Here is a 17,728-nt window from a genome sequence, read left to right as displayed (position 1 = left end):
AAGCCCGGACCTGATTTGCTGGCCCCAGCTTGGGTTGTGGTTGAATTGCAATATTTTGATACTTTTAATGCATCGTATTTTTTGGCGAATGTGAAAATACGCCCAGTCTCGTAATCTATGCGATCACGGTGAAACCGTAGGCTTTCCTCCTCCGTATCTTGTCTTCCTCTTTTTAATCTTTTCTTCTTTACTTCTTTAAGTTTGTTGATTTCTTCAATATTATCCAAGTTTGCCAAATCTTGATTCACTGTTTCTCTTTGTTCCTGCAGTTTGAGGCGATCCTTTTCTGCGTATTTCACTAGGATTATTACCAATCTTCTGGACGAATCTAAATTTGTCTCAGCCCACTCCATCATCTCCCTATCGGGATTTTCATAAATCGGGGCAGTTAGGATCCTTAATCCTCGGGGTATTCTCACAACGTCCAAGTATCTTTGTAATGATTTCGCCTCCCACCATTTACTTTGCTCAGATTTGCTTAATTTCTCTAAAAGTTTGAGTTTTTCTTTTACGCTGGTATTTCTTTCCCCCTGTGGTGCATGCTGGGAAATTGAGTTCACATTATACTCCTTTGTATCGCTGAACATGTCAGCTGCTGCCGCCTCTTTCTTTGAGCGCATCCGCTGACATCGCGCTATGATGGGAATTACTTTTGTTTAATATCTTGCAATATTGCGAAGGTTTGTTAATCCTGTCTGTGTAGCTCGCTGTATTGGTCACTGCACACCTTCTGTACCCAGCCTCCCACTTAGTTCAGGCTTCGCGCTCCCTCGTACAGCCTCAGGTTAAGCTAAACGCGGCAGAGTTCTTTTTATCATGATGTAATGATTTTAAGTGTCTTATCTGCTGGAATGGCTGTTTTTAGAGTGATAAATTTTAGTATAAGATTTTTTAACAAAAATATTTATATGACTAACAGTGTTTACTGGGACGTTGTTTTTACTGTTAATATATCAAAATTTGCACCCACTAAACTAAGCACTTTATAAATGTGCGCTGTAGCGCCATTTTGCACTTAACATATTTTGCTGCTAGGCACTTACGCACTTTATTTCTTTAACAAACAGTAAGTTGGAATCATTGATAACTCAATAGTATATGGAATTAATTTTTAAGACTCCTCTTTAGCATAGGAGATCAGCACATAATACATACAAATAACAACAAGGATTTATCCTGTGTAGTATAACATTGAAAATGCATTGTTTACATGTTCATTAATTTATGACAAACTGTACTATTTAGGCCATAATATTAATTTTGACGTAATTCTGATATTTTGGACCGATAAAAATAGCTGTCTCCAGTGTAAGAGGCACTTGCCATTACTGGGGGCTGTGTATTTTTGAGTTTCTCATGATAGGTGATATTTTAAATGTATTTATACAGTTATTTAACATCTTTTGCATTTTGCACAATATTGTGATTTTGTATTTATAACTCTGAATTCATTGTGTAAAAACAATAAGATTACAATCCTATGGAACCTCTTGATCATGTATGGGAAATTTATTGGAGTTGCAGTGTAAAGTCTGTCTTCCATGCTTACTGTCATGTGACACGGAACCTGGAGAGGGGTGTGTGCACTAAGCAACATTTAAAACTATCATGGTGGGCTGTGCTCCGCATGTGAACAAGGGCTTCTGTAGCCCGAAACACGTCATTGTTTTGTGAGGAGAAGGTCGATTAAACATCTTGCCTGATACCTTTTGGGTCTGTCTCTCTTTCATCGCCGTAAGGAGGTTGCGGGAGTTCGTGAGTCTTTTTAGATATATATATATATATCTCCATGGGTGGTATTCTTCCTGCATCTGCAGCGATAGGTTACCTTTTGTGTCCCATGTGGAATGGTTCCCCAGCTTACAATGCTCCCTTCTTGGTGTGCAGTTACTAAACAATATCTCTCTGGACGAGGGTTACCTATTACTTCTCGTCGGAGGATGTGGTCTACGATTCTGAGATTCTTTCCTATATTTATGCGCCTGTTGGTACTCTGGTGCCTCTGCTGCCACTTCCTTCGGATGTGTCCCTTTCATTGAGTATCACCCTCTACTATGTCGGCTGTGCCTGCGGAACAGCTCTTCTGCTGTCTGTCGTTCTAGGGTCTGCACCCTACCACTGTATTTCGTGAGTTGGTTCTCACCTTAATCTTCATGTGGCCTGGATGGGCAGTCCTACGCCCTTTTTTTTTTTTTTTTTTAGCTACGCCACCTTGTTCTCTCTGTGGCTGTCGGCTCTGTTCATGTTTCAGTGGTAGCCCACATCAGCGTGCTTTAGATTGTTTCTGCTTGCCCCTGTCCCTCTTTTGGTGCCTGGGTGTGCACTTGGCGTGTTTCTTGTTCCCGCCTGTCCTTCTAGGACATTGTTCAGTTTCTACCTCTTGCCCTTCGGTTCCTGGCTGCCGGCCTTCCTTCCATGTGCTAGCCTGGTAGGCTGTGGTATGGTTACATTGCTTCATGTTTTTTCCTCACCTTTTGTTGGTGTTCACATAAGTGCGCCATTAAGCTGAGAGCGGTCCTTCTTCCCCCTTCGTTCTGGACTCTCTCTCTCTCTCTCTCTCTCTCTCTCTTTGTTTGCCATGGAGCTGGTGCCGTTTCCACATCTCATACTCTTACAGGTGTAGTGTAGCACCATTATGGCATTTTTATTGGGACGCCTTGCCTCCCGTTATCTTTTACTCTTCTGAGCTGCATAGGTTGCTGTCTGGTTGTCCTGCCACAGCCTTCCCCACTGTCTGTCACTCTGTTGCCGGATCCGTACTTGAGCACTTTCTGTTATGTCGCAGACCCCCCCCCCTTTCCCGGGGTATGGCTATGGTATCTATTTTAAGTTAAGGAATCTGCGGCAAGATGTCTCTATCAGATGTACGAGTTAATTACTGTGAGAAAGTGGCTCTGTATATACTGTTCCTTAATAGGTACAGGGTGTACAGAGTCCACAGTCCCCCAGGGTTTGACAGAGGCTAAAGTTAGATATAACCTTACTCTCTAAAGTGGTAGCTTGGTCGAGAAGTAAGGCAGTATCAGAGGACAGTGTAAAGCATTTGTTGTACACACTCAGTCAGCAAATGGTCTCACACACTCAATAACTGAACTCTAGGCCAATGGTTTATATATAAAAAATCTATACTTGTTTTATTTTAGAACCAACACTTGGATTTAAAATATACTTTCTCAGAATGAGATGTTTCATATAAATACTTTTGCAATATGCAATTGACTTTTGTTAACAGTTACAAGTGGTTGCAATAGGCAACTCGATTTTAAACACAACAATGCATTGAGCTCAATGGAAAATTCAAGTTATTTGCATCAGATTACTTTTTAGATTACTTTTGGAATTCCAGGAATGGATCCTAGATTCAGTCCTGGGTCAGTACTCAGAATCAAGTGATGAAAGTCGATTTAATTACTATAATGATTTTTAAACAATATTTAGCTATTTAAAAAGTTGACACTTAGAAAATATTTCAACGAAAACAGTCAATGATTCCCTATGGAAGAAAATGCAAGTTGCAGGTACAGTATGTTCTCGTTACTTTTGTAATCCAGTACTGGGTGCCTAGACTCAGTACTGGGACCTTTATCCAAAACAGGTAAGTAATTACGTTTTCAGTTATTATACGATTTTTGAAGAATATTTAAAGATTGCAGAAATTGACACTTAAAAGAAATTTCACAGAAAAACAGTCAATGATTTCCTATGGAAGAAAATTGGATTACGGGTAAGTACAGTTGTAAGTATTTTTCAGAGTCAGTGCTGGGCACCAAGATCCAGCACTGGGAGCTCACCTAAGAGCAGGTGAGTAATTTCGTTTTCGTTACTCGGCTGATTTTTGGTGAATATTTTAAGATTTGAAAAGTCCACACTTAGAAGAAATTTCAGGAAAAAGCCAATCAATGTTACCCTATGAGGAAAATAGAGTTATTGGTTAAAGGGTAAGTACTCGACTGGCAGAGTTGAGGTTCTGGGCATAGACTCAGGGGTCCCCCAGGTCAGGTAGGTACAGTTGGTTCACCCTCAGCGACTCTAGGGCGGCTGGGTGCAGAGTGAGTTAGGCCCAATGTTATCCGATGAGGGATAGGGGGGCCTTGGTTGGTGGCTGCTGACTGGCAAGCCACGCGGCTGTGGGGGCTGGGCTCCTGGTCACTTACTCAGGGCAAGTGGGGAAGTAGGTAGGTGTAGAGGTGTCACTGCCAGGGCCACTCGGGCGGCTGGGTGCAGGGTGCTTTTGAGCCTTCGGGCGCTCAATTGATTTCAATGGGAAATCTCCTGTTTGGAAAAAGGCTGCAAGCTCGGGGACGAAGACTCTTCAGGTGCCACCACCACTTCGAGAGGTAAGTTGGGTAGTTGGAGGATAGGTAGGTACCCCGGGATTGGGCACAGGGGGCCGCGGGGCACCGCGTGCAGGGGTGCCTTTTGGTGTCGGGAAATCTTACCCTCTGTTGATGGTGGTTGGGGGGGCACCTGGTTCTGAGGCTGCAGGCTCCTTCAGGAGTGTCGAGGGAGGTCCTTGGGTGCCGGACTCGAGGGTCACAGTCTCCGTGGGGTCGTCCTTGTGGTCTTTGTCCACTCCGGCACTGGCCAGGCTTGGCTGGTGCAGAGTGTGCTGGGTTCGCGGTTCCGGGCTGCTGCCAGGGATTAGAGATAGGTTTTGAGTAGAGCCTCTACTCATGGGAGTCCCAGGGGCTTAGAGCCTCCGGGATTTGTGAGGTTGCTGGCCACAAGAGATGCCGGGGTGGAGCAGGAGAAGGTTCGAGGGTCGACAGGCCGGTAGGGCTGGGGCCAAATAGTTGGTGTCTTCCCTCTTTTTAGCAGCTGCAGGGCAGGTCTTCTTGCTCTTCTTTGTAGTTTTGAATCTGGAATCTGGGGAAGGAAGGTTCAGGGTGCCCCTAAATACTAGATTTAGGGGCGTTACAGGTAGGTGAAGGGCAGGGACAAATGGGTCCCTGTCCTGGGGTGGGTACACCCCCTATCCTGCCTCTCTCCTATGGGAGGGGGGCAGTAGCCTAGTCCTGATAGGGTAGTGCTCCCCATCTTCAAGATGGCGAGAGCCCGGAGATGTGCTTCACCTCGCCTCCCCCACCTGAGGGGTGGGGTTGGCAGGCTGGCACATCCCCTGTCCTTATTTGGGGTTTCCGGCCAAAGCTTCCCGCCAGAGTGGGGGGTTTGCAGTGGCCGGGGGAAGCTCACAGAGGCGGCATGCCTTTGAAGCTTCCCCCTGCCCATCCTGGGGGAGGAGATTTAGCACCTCGCCCAGGATGTGCATTGTTGCAGGCCCAGGAGAGCAGGGGCTCTCCCACCCAGGGGTCCAGCAACATGTCTGCTGTGTGGCAGCCTGGGCAGCCTCAGAGCAGACGTGGATTGTAGGTTAGGTTTAAGGGGGCACCTCTAAGATGGTGTAATGGCTGGATTTTCTGTTTAGATGGGATCAGCCCCCAGGGGCCCCTGTGACCCAGCCAAAACGTACTCACCTTCCCTTCTTAGATCGTATTTACAATGGGTAGATATAAAGATGAATATACAGGTCGCACCTAAGAATGGGGAATGACAATATACATATATGGATTTTCTACAATATCTTATTCACATCAGTTGGCCTCGCGGTCGCCCTGACCCAGACCGTTCTACCCTAGGGCAGATCTGACACGCAATCCGGCGTGTCTACACACGGGCCTGCAGAACCCAATGCTCCCTTTTCCAAATCGTTCGCGATCCTGCGAAACTTACACGGCGGTATCCCTCCCGCCGCTCTCATTTACACACGGGCTGCAATCCGGCAGCCCTACACGCTGGTAATCCTCCCCAGCACTCTCATTAACGCCGCATATCAACGACGACCACATTCCTATGAAACATTATTAGGATGATATCTTAGCAATCTACTTAGGATAAAACTAAAATAATAACTTTGGATATGGATTCAGATTATATAGTGTACTCCGTGCTTACGACATCAAAGGTCCACTCACTCCCTCTTTATTTGATAACTATTCGTCTGATCGGGATTTCTCATCCGTTCGTCTAAACAGTGCTCAACTAGGAGCATCATTTACCAAGATTGGACACAAGAACCAGGTACACGATAATTCTATATGAATTAGGGCATTTATTAACCATAAACATAAAGCACATTACTATGCAGCATTACATTTGCACAAGAAATAAAAGAGAAAGATTAGGGTGCACGCACTATAAGAATCGGTCGGACTTCACCTGGTTAATGGGAAATCGGGACTCGGCAGTCATCTAGGCTCCTGTCTCGTCTCTGGGTCCTGGCTCGCCTTGCAGTCACCCTCAGCCGTCACAAGTACACGTCTGCACTGATAGGCTCAAACTCGTCTGCTCTCCCTCAGGACCTCGGAACCTTGCTGTTAATTAGCTACCGTCTCTCTCTCTCTCTGGGTTAGTGCGCTCCGCGCCACTTCTCGTTCAGTCTATCTTCAGAGAGTTTCGGTCTTAAATCTTTCTCCGACTTCAAAGATGGCGACTTGTCCACCATGAAAATGAATAATGGCAGAGATGCTAACGGCTAGATGCCGCCTACGGACTGACTGACTGAAAGACTAACACCTTTGCTAATATCAAAAGCCCGTTCCTTCATGGAAATTCACGGCCAGTAACCTGCCGCCCACCAAATTCTTGTACCTCCCCGTACCAAGGACACTTTCCCAGCTGGCCAGCCTGAAGTTGTGTCTTCGGAGTGGAGAAAAATACATTCCTTCGATAAGGGTCAGCCTGAACCGGTTCTCTCCAAGCGAACAACAGCTTAAAACTAAAACATCACTTTTAACCTAGAAAGCCTTCTCGAGCTACCAGGCAGAAAGCAAAATGGAGTCTGTCTCGCTTAAGGCCTACGGAGCCCATAATATGCATAGCTCCATGAGAAACAGATCGGCATGTTAGCAAATGAGTAAATCATGACTAATACTTATATATCTAACCCCTCACTTAAATTCATAAGCCTTACTCTAAGAGAAATGGCACGAAAATGCCCTTATATCTGTAAGACAAGGTCCCTGTTTATCGGCCTAATCCCTATGCTATGGGGGTGATAGGCTGGAGTCACTCTCCATCATTCTCCTTCTCCAGAGAGCTGGCAAAAAGACAGCCATAACAGATGGCCTCTGGGGTGCTTGGTACATTAAATCCCACACTTGCATCAGTGTGGGTTTAATGTGCTGAGAAGTTTGATACCAAACTTCTCAGTCTTTAGTGTTGCCATTATGGTGCTGTGGAGCTCTTGTTTGACGAGCTCTCAGCACCATGTACTCTTAAATGGCAGCACTGCACTTACAGTGCTCAGGAATGGACCTGGGCACTGTAGGGGCACAGGGCTCCTGCGCCCACACCATTGGAATAAGGCACCCAGCTAGAGGGGTGGCTGATGTATGCCATGGCAGTGTAGGTGATGGGCATGGCACACAGGGATGTGTCATGTCGACTTTGTTTTTGTCTTTCACCCAAACACTCAGCCTGCAAAGGCAGTGTGTGTGTGTGTAAGGGTACAGGGCCTCTAAGGGTGGCAAAGGAGTGCTGCAGCCCTTAGAGGCCTGCCCTGGGTACCTAGGGTACCATTTACCAGGGGCTGACATGTGGCCAGGGTTTGCCAATTTGGGTTTGTTTTGTTTTAGGGAAGGAACATAGGCCCTGGGCACCTGATTGGCAGGAGTCCAGGGCACACTCAGTCAAAGTACACTCAGCAATTCAGCAAAAAGTGGGGGCATAACATGCAAGAAAGATGGCACTTTCTCACACTTACCTTCAGTAACGATGTATCGGGTAGAGACTTTGTCTAACCGTAGATTCCTTAACGCCCACACGTCCTTCCCGCTCTGCGAAAACCTTGCCAGGAGGGCTTCTCCTCTTGGCTGCTTTCAGTTGCCATTGGTTTTCTTTCAAAGGTGCTCACATAGTTGCGCCCCTTTCAGAATTACCATATGTGGCTGACTCCCTCCAAGGGGCTTCTTCCTGTAGGTGGGGCCTTTTCTTTTACTGTAATCAGAAGATTCTTCCTCTTCTTCTTCGTCTCCTGCTGTCTTCCCTCCCGCCCGCCTTCTCCATTCTCTAGAGGCTCTTGTCTCCTATATAGTCGTCTTCTTTCACACTTCCATTGTTGTGAGGGAAAATTCCTTTTTGGAGTACATTGCTGTTCTTTCTGTAAGGAAGATACCTTCTTGGAGTACATTGCTGTTCTTTCTGTGCTCCGTCCTTGTTGGACGGCACAGTTCTACAAGGCGATAGCAGTCACCTTTCTACATGGTAATAGCAGTCTAACGTTTTGTCTGTTGAGATATTCTTCCCTTGTTGCTCACACTTTGGGAAAGGTCTACGCTTTGCTATGCATATAAATGTAGACAGTGTCTGATGCTGTTTTTTATGATGGTGTTTTGCACCATCCACCTTATTTATTTTGCGGATTTTTTCATCCTTCGCGCACTGTTACCATACTTTCACAGTTTTTCTTGGTGGCTCCGCGTTGTGCCTCGGAAAAGTTTCTCCAAAGAAAACTGACGTCAGCGCGCCGAGAGGGACTTGTATGACCTTGCTGATGTCATGTATGAGGACGATGTCAGGGCGGAGTCATGTGGCGTCGTCCCCGGTGCGCAGAGGTGCTGCTGCAAATAATTTTCTGGATCCAGTCTGACACCTGGGGATATTTTAAGTTAAGGAATCTGCGGCTAGACAACCTTTGTACCAGATACATTGTTACCGAAGGTGTTACTCGTACGTTACTGAAGTGCATGGTGGCACTTCCATGTTAAAATTGACTACTGGGGATTCCCAGCCTGATGACGGGAACACACCTAAGTTAGAAAACTGTTGTTAAAGGTAAGCAACAATTTATTTTCTCCTAGCTTGAGTGTGTGCAACTGCACAGTTGCTTAACCTTATGTTGTTGCTCAACACTTGAGGTGCTGACAAGAATGATTTTGGTTTGTAGTGTGGTTGCATCTCTTATGCATATTATTTTGTGGGTTTTTTGGGGGGGTGAGGTGGCTCTACTTAAAGAACAGAACTAAAACGCTGGTATGTTAAGATATCACTTTGATATTGTCAGTGAAACAATAAATACAATTAATACTTCTCTAAAGTGTGCATGTATGCGCATATGCCAACATATTACAATGTGCAGAGTAACTATATAAAATGGTTTTTACATGTAAATTAAAGTTTTTAAAACTTTTTTCAGGGAGCCTACATATGATGTTGAGTTTCAGCATTTCTTAAGAGGAAAAGAGATTGTTCTTGGTGGTTCTTCTGTACCTAAGATCAATGGGCTAACTGAGGAACAAGTGGAAGCCATGGTTAGGCTAAGCAGCCTTCCTGAATTCAAAGATGTGGTGTCAAAGGTCCAAGCTGATGATGTAAGTTTAGATTTAAAGCATTTTAGTTGCATTCCCTTTAACTATGTTGTAAAAACAGAAATGTTACAAAATGTTTAAGCATTCATTTCTAAAAAAAAAATTGCGGGACTTTCATTCGAGGCATGTGTGGCTGTAGATACACATGCTTAGCATAATCCTGCCATCTAATGTTTGGCTCGGAAGTGTGTAAGTTGTTTTTCGTCGACGAAAGTCTTTCAAGTCATGAGGTAGAGTGAATCCTAGTCTAGTTGATAATGCACATGGTCATCAATTCAATTATTAGATCGTTTTCTTCCGCCGTCTGGTTCAGACGTGTGCTCCTCTGCTACTGTTCAACAACATTGTCGCTTTCTCTTTTCCATACTATACTGTTGATATTTGAATCGTAGCTTGCCCTCGTGGGCCTTTGCCCTTCGGGGTGCACTTTATTACTTAGACGTTCCCTCCACGCAATGTCCACTCGGTTACAGAACAGACACCTTTCCGATTCCGTTCTCTCTCTCTCTCTCTCACAACCAAGTTTCTACACGCTGATCTCCACCAGGTGTGTACTTGTGACTCTTCCCTTAATCTAGCTCGATACTTGGAGATGTCCGCTGTAGTGTCGAAGATACATCGGACTCGAGGACCCTCAAAGAGAGGCACAGGCCCAGGTGTCGGCTGCTGATGATGGCACCTTTTCCCACGAGGACAGCTCCGGATCCAAACTGGAGTTGCAAGATCTCACCAGGTTAATCAGCGAGTACTGTGCCACCTCCATCTCCACCCCGAATACAGAAGTCCACCACAATGGGTTGCCCACTTCTACCAGAACGGCCAAAGGCTTTCGTTGGGGCACCACTGCCTTTGGGCCATGTTCGGCACTGACCGGTTGCATCGGACATGCCCAGCAATAGAGGCCGCACGCTCCTGAAACATCTCTAGCTTCACCGGAGTCAACCCATTTTTCAGAGCTGAGTCTTTCAGTGTTTAAACATCGCTCCAACTTGGCAGCGAAAATTCCACCTTTGGACCTGAAACTCTAGACACCGAAAATGCTGGCACTGAAAACTTAAACATCAGAGCCGAGATCCCATGCCTTCGACAAACATACCAAGCCTTTGGATCTGGTGCTCCTAAGACTGCAGCATGAGGTAAACTCCAGACAAAAGCACATTATGATACACCCATGCACTGGTCGTATCGGTAACAGACCTCAATCTGTTGCACTGCCAACTGAAAGACAATTAATATTTGAGGAAGCTTTGGAAGTTCCACTGCCACCAAAACAAAGAAAGAAGGCGGACAAGTCTAGTGAACATAAGCCCACCACCAATGTCTGCTGTACCCTACACGTAATCGCCGCTACCTTCACCTATAGAACCTGCTCCATACTCCCTCCAGAAAGTTCCATACACTCACACTGAAGGGAGACTATGGAGAGGGGTTCTTCTTCTCCCACCCGATGACCCCTGAGGTTTCTGTGATGCAGGGCCACCTGCTGATATAAACCTGGATCTTTACCCGCTAAATTATCTTCCCCCAGACAACACTACAACCTACTGTAGGAAGCTGGCTCTGTATATACTATACCAAAGTAAAGTATATTGTGCAGAGTCCAGTGGATCCCCAGAAGCTTACAGAGGCTTAAGACGATAGTACTAAAAGCTCTATTTTTAGTAGTATGGTTGTGCAGTTAGACTTATCAGAGAGCTGTGTTAAGCATTTGTTGTACACACTCAGGCAAGAAATTATTACACACACACACACAAAGACTGAATCCAAGACCAGTTGCTTTGTATAAAAAGATATTACTTTGTTTTATTTTAGAACCAAGAGGAACTCAGTTGCAGGTAATTAACAGTTTCAAGAGTAGTACAACTTTTCAAAATGTAGTCGGTATTGGTTTGTAAAGGCAGTCATATATTTTACAGTAGAATTAGAAATTATTTGGCAATGTCAATCAAACAGTAGCAAACTTAGCAAATGTGAAATATGGACATTTAGTGTATTAGGCAGAATAATGCAATGCAATCCTATGAAGGAAAAGGATCTATGCAGTTACAGGTAAGTACTCGACTTAAACGACCAGTCTTCGGGGGGTTAGGCCATCTCTGGGCAAGGGTCAGACCAGGGTACGTACCCTACCGCCAGCGGCACTGGTGTGGCCGGGTGCTTGCACCGCGACCAAAAGGCAAAACCAGGGGAAGCCGGTCGTTGGATGTAAAAGCCACGACAATACGACTCCCCGTGGTATGAAAGGAACTGAACATTAGGTGTACTTTGAAATAAATACGGTTGTTTTAATCTTATAAGAAGCTGCGCTGCAATAGATGGTGAACCCACGATTGCCATAAACAACTTCTATGGTAGATTTTAAACATTGCTCATTCCGGTATTAAGAGAATACCAGTGAAGGACATCCTAATAATAGCCTGAATTCCAAATATGAGACTACATACCCCCCAATAGACCGGGAGTATTCTCATTGAAGTGCCGCTGCACGGGTGAGACTAAAACCGTGCTAAGGAGAAACAAATTACTTTTGTCCTGATGAAGGTGGTTTTATTGAGAAAATAACACTGAAACGCGTCAACGCATTACTTATCTGTTAAATTTGGAAAGTTCAACAGCGTAATGGTGACAGGGAATCTAGACCTATGCCCTCTGTAGACTTAATAGATTCCAAACTAACACCGATAAGACAAAGGTTGTTGTCTGTCTATTCTCCTTAAGGATTGTTGTGGCCATATGATATGATCTCTCTTCATGAATGTGTTTTTATGAACTAATTTTAGATATTGTAATGAAATATTGTGTAATGGTATAGGTTTTTATTTAGCAATAAGTAGAACTTTTTGTATAATTTTTTCTTTATAAGTGCTTTAATACGTGCTGAATGGTGTACAAATTGTGATGCATGTGGATTGACTTTTGGGGTGTGATTGACCCTTATACAGATCCTGACCAAAGGAAATTTTTTTTTTACTTTATGGTTTCCGGGTGCTTCATTTCCTTTGGTAAAAAGAGCCCCCTCTCCTTGTTTCAAGGCAGAGGCCACTGGGCCCAATGTTAGTCAATGAAGACTGGGGGCAACCACAAGAGGTGCGGTTTGTAGGTAAGTGCTCGTGGTTTCAGGGCACAGGCCCTGGTAGTTAAAGCAAGCACAAAGGTGGCTACAAGGGAGCACCAACCTTACGCCACCAGTGGAACAGGGGCGGCAAGCGCCTATTGCAAATAAATGGGAATCTGGGTCGCACAAAAAGTCTGCAGGCTCTAGCTAGGTGACTGGCCGAAGGTGACCAACAGCTAGGCAGACAGGCAGAGGTGTTGCTGAATGCCTGGGGACCGTCTGCTATGCTTCCTAAAGTCAGGGGGCTGTGGATGCAGGGGTACCTTTAGGTGTCGTATTTTCTTTACCGGAGCCGGCCAGGGGGATCCTTCGTGATGAGGGTGCAGGCTTCTTCGTAGAGTCTAGGAGAGGTCAGCCACCTACGGTGTCGAGGTCAGGATTGCTGGGGAGACTTCACTGATCTGGTGAGCCATTCTGACTCTGGCCTTAAGCGTCGAGTGCAGAGTGGGCAGGAATCACGATTCCGGCTGGATCAGGAGTCCTTTTAGTTTGATTTCTCTAGACGGGGCCACTGTCCTCGGGAGATCTGGTCTTTGTTGAAAAGCAGGAAGTCTTCCTCTGGTTTCTGGATGTTGCTGGCCACAGGACAGGCATTATCTTCTTTGCAGTGTCTTTAAAGCTGGACGCAAGCCGGTAGGGCTTGGGGCCAAGTCAGTCTTCATCTTCAGGCTTTGATGCACGCAGTTGTCTTTCATAGGTTGCAGGAATCTGAGGATCAAGGTTCAGGGGTGCCCTTAAATATTGAACTTGGGGGCGTTGCAGGTTCTGGCAAGTAGTAGCCAATGGGCTACTCGTCGCTTTTTTTTTTTTTTTTTTAATTGGGTTTTATTGATTTTACAGAACAGTGAGCCAAACATAGTCAGGCGATCAAAGGACATATACGCTTGCGATATAGTATTACATGTTTACAACCATCGTAGGCTAATATACATCGACAGTGTCGGGCATCGTAAGTGTCCTCGAATGGCAACACATGGGCTACTTATCTTTAGTGTGACCCTTGTATGTCCCCTCTCTTTAGGGAGGGGGCATGCCCTAACTCATTTGGCTAAAATCCTTCCATCCCACATCGAGGATTTTCTGAAGGAGGGGTCACTTCAGCTCGGGACACCTATGAGGTGGTACTGGCTGAGAGGGAACATACCTCTCCTGACTACTAATTTTCCTGCCGACCTTGCTTCCGAAACCTGGGCTTGGTCTGGGGGAGGAAGGGTATCTCCACTAACTGGAGAGGCCTTGGCTAGCATAACAAAGGGCAGGAAGCCTTTGAGGCTCACCGCTCTGAATGCTGTTCCTGCTTGGAGTAGGTGAGAAGCACCTCCAACCGAAGCAGGTTTTATTCCTGACCCACAAGAGCACAAGGGCTCCCACCTCAGGGGGTCAGAACGTGTCAATGTGCGGCTGGCTGTTGCAGCCAGTCAGCTGTATATTAGGGAGTTGCTCGTTTCTCACTTGGCATCTTTAAGATGCCCTCTGACTGCATTTTATAATAAATCCAGCACTGGCATTAGTGTGAATTTATTATGCTGAGAAGTTAGATACCAAACTCCTTAGCATTCAGTAAAGCTGTCATAGGGTTGTGGAGTTCGTAATGACAACCTCCCAGCCCATCTACTAAATATGGCTTCACTGCACTTAGAATGTCTAGGAATGGACTTAGACACTGTAGGGGCATATTGCTCATGTAGCTATGCCCTCACCTGTGGTATAGTGCACCCTGCCTTAGGGCTGTGAGTCTTGCTAGAGTGGTGACTCATCTGTGCTAGAGGCAGTGTTTGTGGGCATGGCACACTGGGATGTGTGCCGTGCTGGCTCTTCAGTTGTGCCTGCACCAAAACAGTCTGCAATGGCAGTGTGTATGTGCTAGGTGAGGGGTCTCTGAGGGTGGCACAATACATGCTGCAGCCCTTAGAGGCCCTCTATGGTCACAAGGCCCGTGGTACCAGTGGTACCTTTTACATGGGACTTATATGAGGGCCAGAGGTGTGCCAATTGTGGAAACAAAGGTACAGTTTTGGGAAAGAAAACAGGCACTGGGAACGTGATTAGCAGGGGCCCAGTGCACATTCCACCAAAGTGCATCAGATATCCGGCTAAAGGTGGGAGGTAACCATATAAAAAGCGTCACTTTCCTACACTTGCCCATCACGAGATGGCAGGATTATGCTGAGCATGTGAATCTACTGCACTACATGCCACAAACAGTTGCTTACTGGGTAAGTAAAATGTTCCTTCTCCCAGATATTGTCCTTGTGCCTAGCAATTGCATCTTGTTTTCCTAGTGATAGACGTCTAATTGCCATCTGTGTTGAAGGGTATCATCTGTGGCTGGGATGCATACCCGGACTTGTTTATTCAATGTAAGCCCAAGGTTTTTGTTTAATGGTGATTCATTCGGCCGAAACTTTACTATGACGACGCATCTGTGTGTTCTTGAAAACCTTTGGGGTTCCTTCAATCTTTCTAGTATTTGTATACTTTAAACAGTCAATGGAACAGAGATGTCACGAAAAAAATACAGTGCGTCTCCTTTACTCTTATATGTCTGGTCTTTAATTTGTATTTTAAGTTCAACCGCTAGGCTTACCAGTAGTTAGCTGGAGACCTTGTATCTGTGATTCTGCAAGAGCCCCAGGGTTCAACTAAGACCAAACATTCTCCACTTTAGGGTTCCATCCAAGTTCGTGAAATTTTCATTGCAACAAAGGTGAGCTCAGAAAGTGCCTTCATTGTTCTGGTAATGAGCCTACAGAGAATAGGTGTTTAAGGTCTGGGGTCGCATGGTACACAGGGCAAAATCATTGATGGAGACAGGTTAAGGGTTTGACTGTTTCCAATTTTCTGAATTAACCTTCTGTACTAGATGCTAGGGCACCTACAATGACAGTGATGGACATCAAACTTCATGGGCTGTTATCTGAAGTCCAGCTGGTTTGTGCCAAAGTTTTTCTCAAGGGTCTGGCTTAAAATATGACATCTGAAAGAGACACGATAGTGATAGATTCCTTACCTTAGAATATCCCCAGGCGTCAGATTGGATCTGGAAAGTTTTGCTAGCAGTACCCCTGTGCGTCAGTAGGTGGCGGTGTGCCGCTCCGCGTCCGTCGCTGGCATCGTAAGGGCCGAGATGATGTCACGGAGACTACTTAGGAGCCACCAGAGCACGCTTACTTCAGTTCTTTCTTTTTCCACGCCAGCAAGCGCCGATCCGGTTAGAGCACGTACCAAAGTCACTTTTTGACTACCCTTTTTGAGACTTTGTCTCCTTTTCTCCTTGGTACATGTAGGGATGCCTGGATTTAAGTCTTGTGGGGCCTGTCGTCGCAATGTGTCGGTGGCGAACCCCCACGATGTTTGCCTCTACTGCCTGGAGACCAACCACGACTCCCGGTCCTGCCGGGACTTTCGGGCCATGGCCCCAAATGCCTTGAGGGAACGGTGCCAGAAGCTGCTGGAGGTCCAGCACTCATCCCAGCGCCGTTCCAGGTCCAGGGACCGTTCACGGGAACACTCGCGGGGTTGCAGTCGCTTCTCGGGATCTAAATCTTCGCCCTCAGGTAAGAGACGACACAAAAAGAAGTCGAAGAAGCGAGTTTGATCTCCGACGCCCCCCCCCTGTCGGTGCTTGGATGCGGATGACGAGGACAGGGGTTCTGCCCCTGCGGCTCCTTTGGAGCCTGGGAGTCCGGGTCCGGGTCCGTCGGCGACTCCCGAACTGGTGCAAGAATTTCTTGCTACCATGGACCACCTCTTTAGGCCTTGGGCTCCCGCCGGCACGCCTACAGGCCCGCGGTCCTGTGTCCGGATCCTGTTGGGCTGCCGCTGGATCCAGCTTCGGCGCCACAGGATCCTGAGCCTTTGGCTCTTGCCCCGGTGCCACTAGGGCCAGCGCTGCTGGCTCCGACCCCAGCGCCACTCTCTGCTCCACCCTGGCGCCGCAATGGGTGCCTTTCGTCCCGCCCTTGCCCAGGTTCCAGGACCATTTTGTTCCGGCCTAGGATCCGCATTGGGACGCGGCGCCGGCTCGGCCACAACCGGCACTGTTCCCGGCGCCATTTCCGATGCAGTTTCTTCCTTCTCTGGCCCCAGCTCTGCCGCCGCGGTCTGTTCCCCATGCAACAGAAGTGGAGGACGCCTGGGAGGGGTCCGAGGATCCTCTTGCCCATCAGTGTGACTCCGAGCAGGACTGGGTGGAAGACTTGGAGGACGCCGGCGACCTTGACGTCTCCTCTGACCCGGGGTTTGCCTCTTCCCCGCCTACCATGGAGGAGGGCGCCTCCTACACGATGGTGCTCCGTCGAGCAGCTGAGGTTCTAAACCTTGATCTCCCTACGATGACCCTTAAAACTAATCTCCTCACAGAGGTGCTCCAGACGGCGTCCACTTTGTTGGAGCCCCTGCTTCCGTTTAACGACGCCCTTACTGACGTCTTGCTGGGCACTTGGTCACGGCTAGCCACAGGGGCCCCTGTGGATAGGAATGTCACCAGGCGTCACCGCCCGGCACCTGGAGACCCCACTTTTCTGACCACTCATCCTACGCCTGAGAGCCTGGTTATCCAAGCTTTGACGTCGCAGAGTGCCTGTCCCATGGCTCTGCCGGATAAGAACTCTAAGAAGCTAGAACAGTTCGGTAAGCAGTTGTTCTCATCGGCCAGCTTGGGGCTGCGGTCAGTGAACACCGCCTGCTTATTGGGCCGCTATTCCCACGCAGTGTGGGATACAGTTGCACAGGTGTTGCCTCGGTGTCCTGAGACCCACGCTGTGCTGTCCCAAGCTGTTGCTGAGGGTAAGGATGCGGCTAAGTGTCGCCATTCGGTGTGGTTTCGACACCGCGGACTCACTGGGTAGGACGATTTCTACGACTGTGGCGCTTCGTCGCCATGCCTGTTTGCGATCTACCGGGTTCTTGCCAGATGTCCGCAGCTCGCTCATGGACATGCCCTTTGATGGCACTCGCCTGTTTGGCGATAAGGCCGACAGTGCACTGGAGCGTTTTAAGGACTCGCGGGCCATGGCCAAGTCCTTGGGTCTTTCCGCAAAAAGCCCGGCCACTCCTGGGTTTCGTTCCTTTCGTGGCCACGGCAGAGGCGCCCAGGCACGTTCCTTCAGCAAACCTGTGCAGAACTAGCCTTGCCGCGGACGCAGCTTCTTGTCTGGGAATCAGAGTGGGGGTCAGTCCACCTCCGCCCCCGCTGCTTCTACCTCCAAACCCTCCTAATCCGAGCTTTGTGGAGCACCCCACGCCG

General features: G+C 47.3%; 1 protein-coding gene across 1 annotated transcript in view; it reads left to right on the top strand.

Annotated features, from left to right (window-relative positions):
* DYNC1H1 (dynein cytoplasmic 1 heavy chain 1) overlaps positions 1 to 17,728 on the top strand; it is a 1,397,843-nt gene that overhangs the window by 1,006,905 nt on the left and 373,210 nt on the right. Inside the window, exon 63 of the mRNA XM_085626346.1 lies at positions 9,194 to 9,368. Coding sequence (XP_085482472.1) covers positions 9,194 to 9,368 — 175 coding nt within the window. The remainder of the gene's footprint in view (positions 1 to 9,193; positions 9,369 to 17,728) is intronic.

The sequence above is a fragment of the Triturus cristatus genome, chromosome 9, assembly GCF_964204655.1.
Source record: "Triturus cristatus chromosome 9, aTriCri1.1, whole genome shotgun sequence".
In the NCBI taxonomy this organism is placed as follows: Eukaryota; Metazoa; Chordata; class Amphibia; order Caudata; family Salamandridae; genus Triturus; species Triturus cristatus.
The sequence above is the reverse complement of the archived record's forward strand: the minus strand, read 5'-3'. Positions and strand labels throughout refer to the sequence as shown.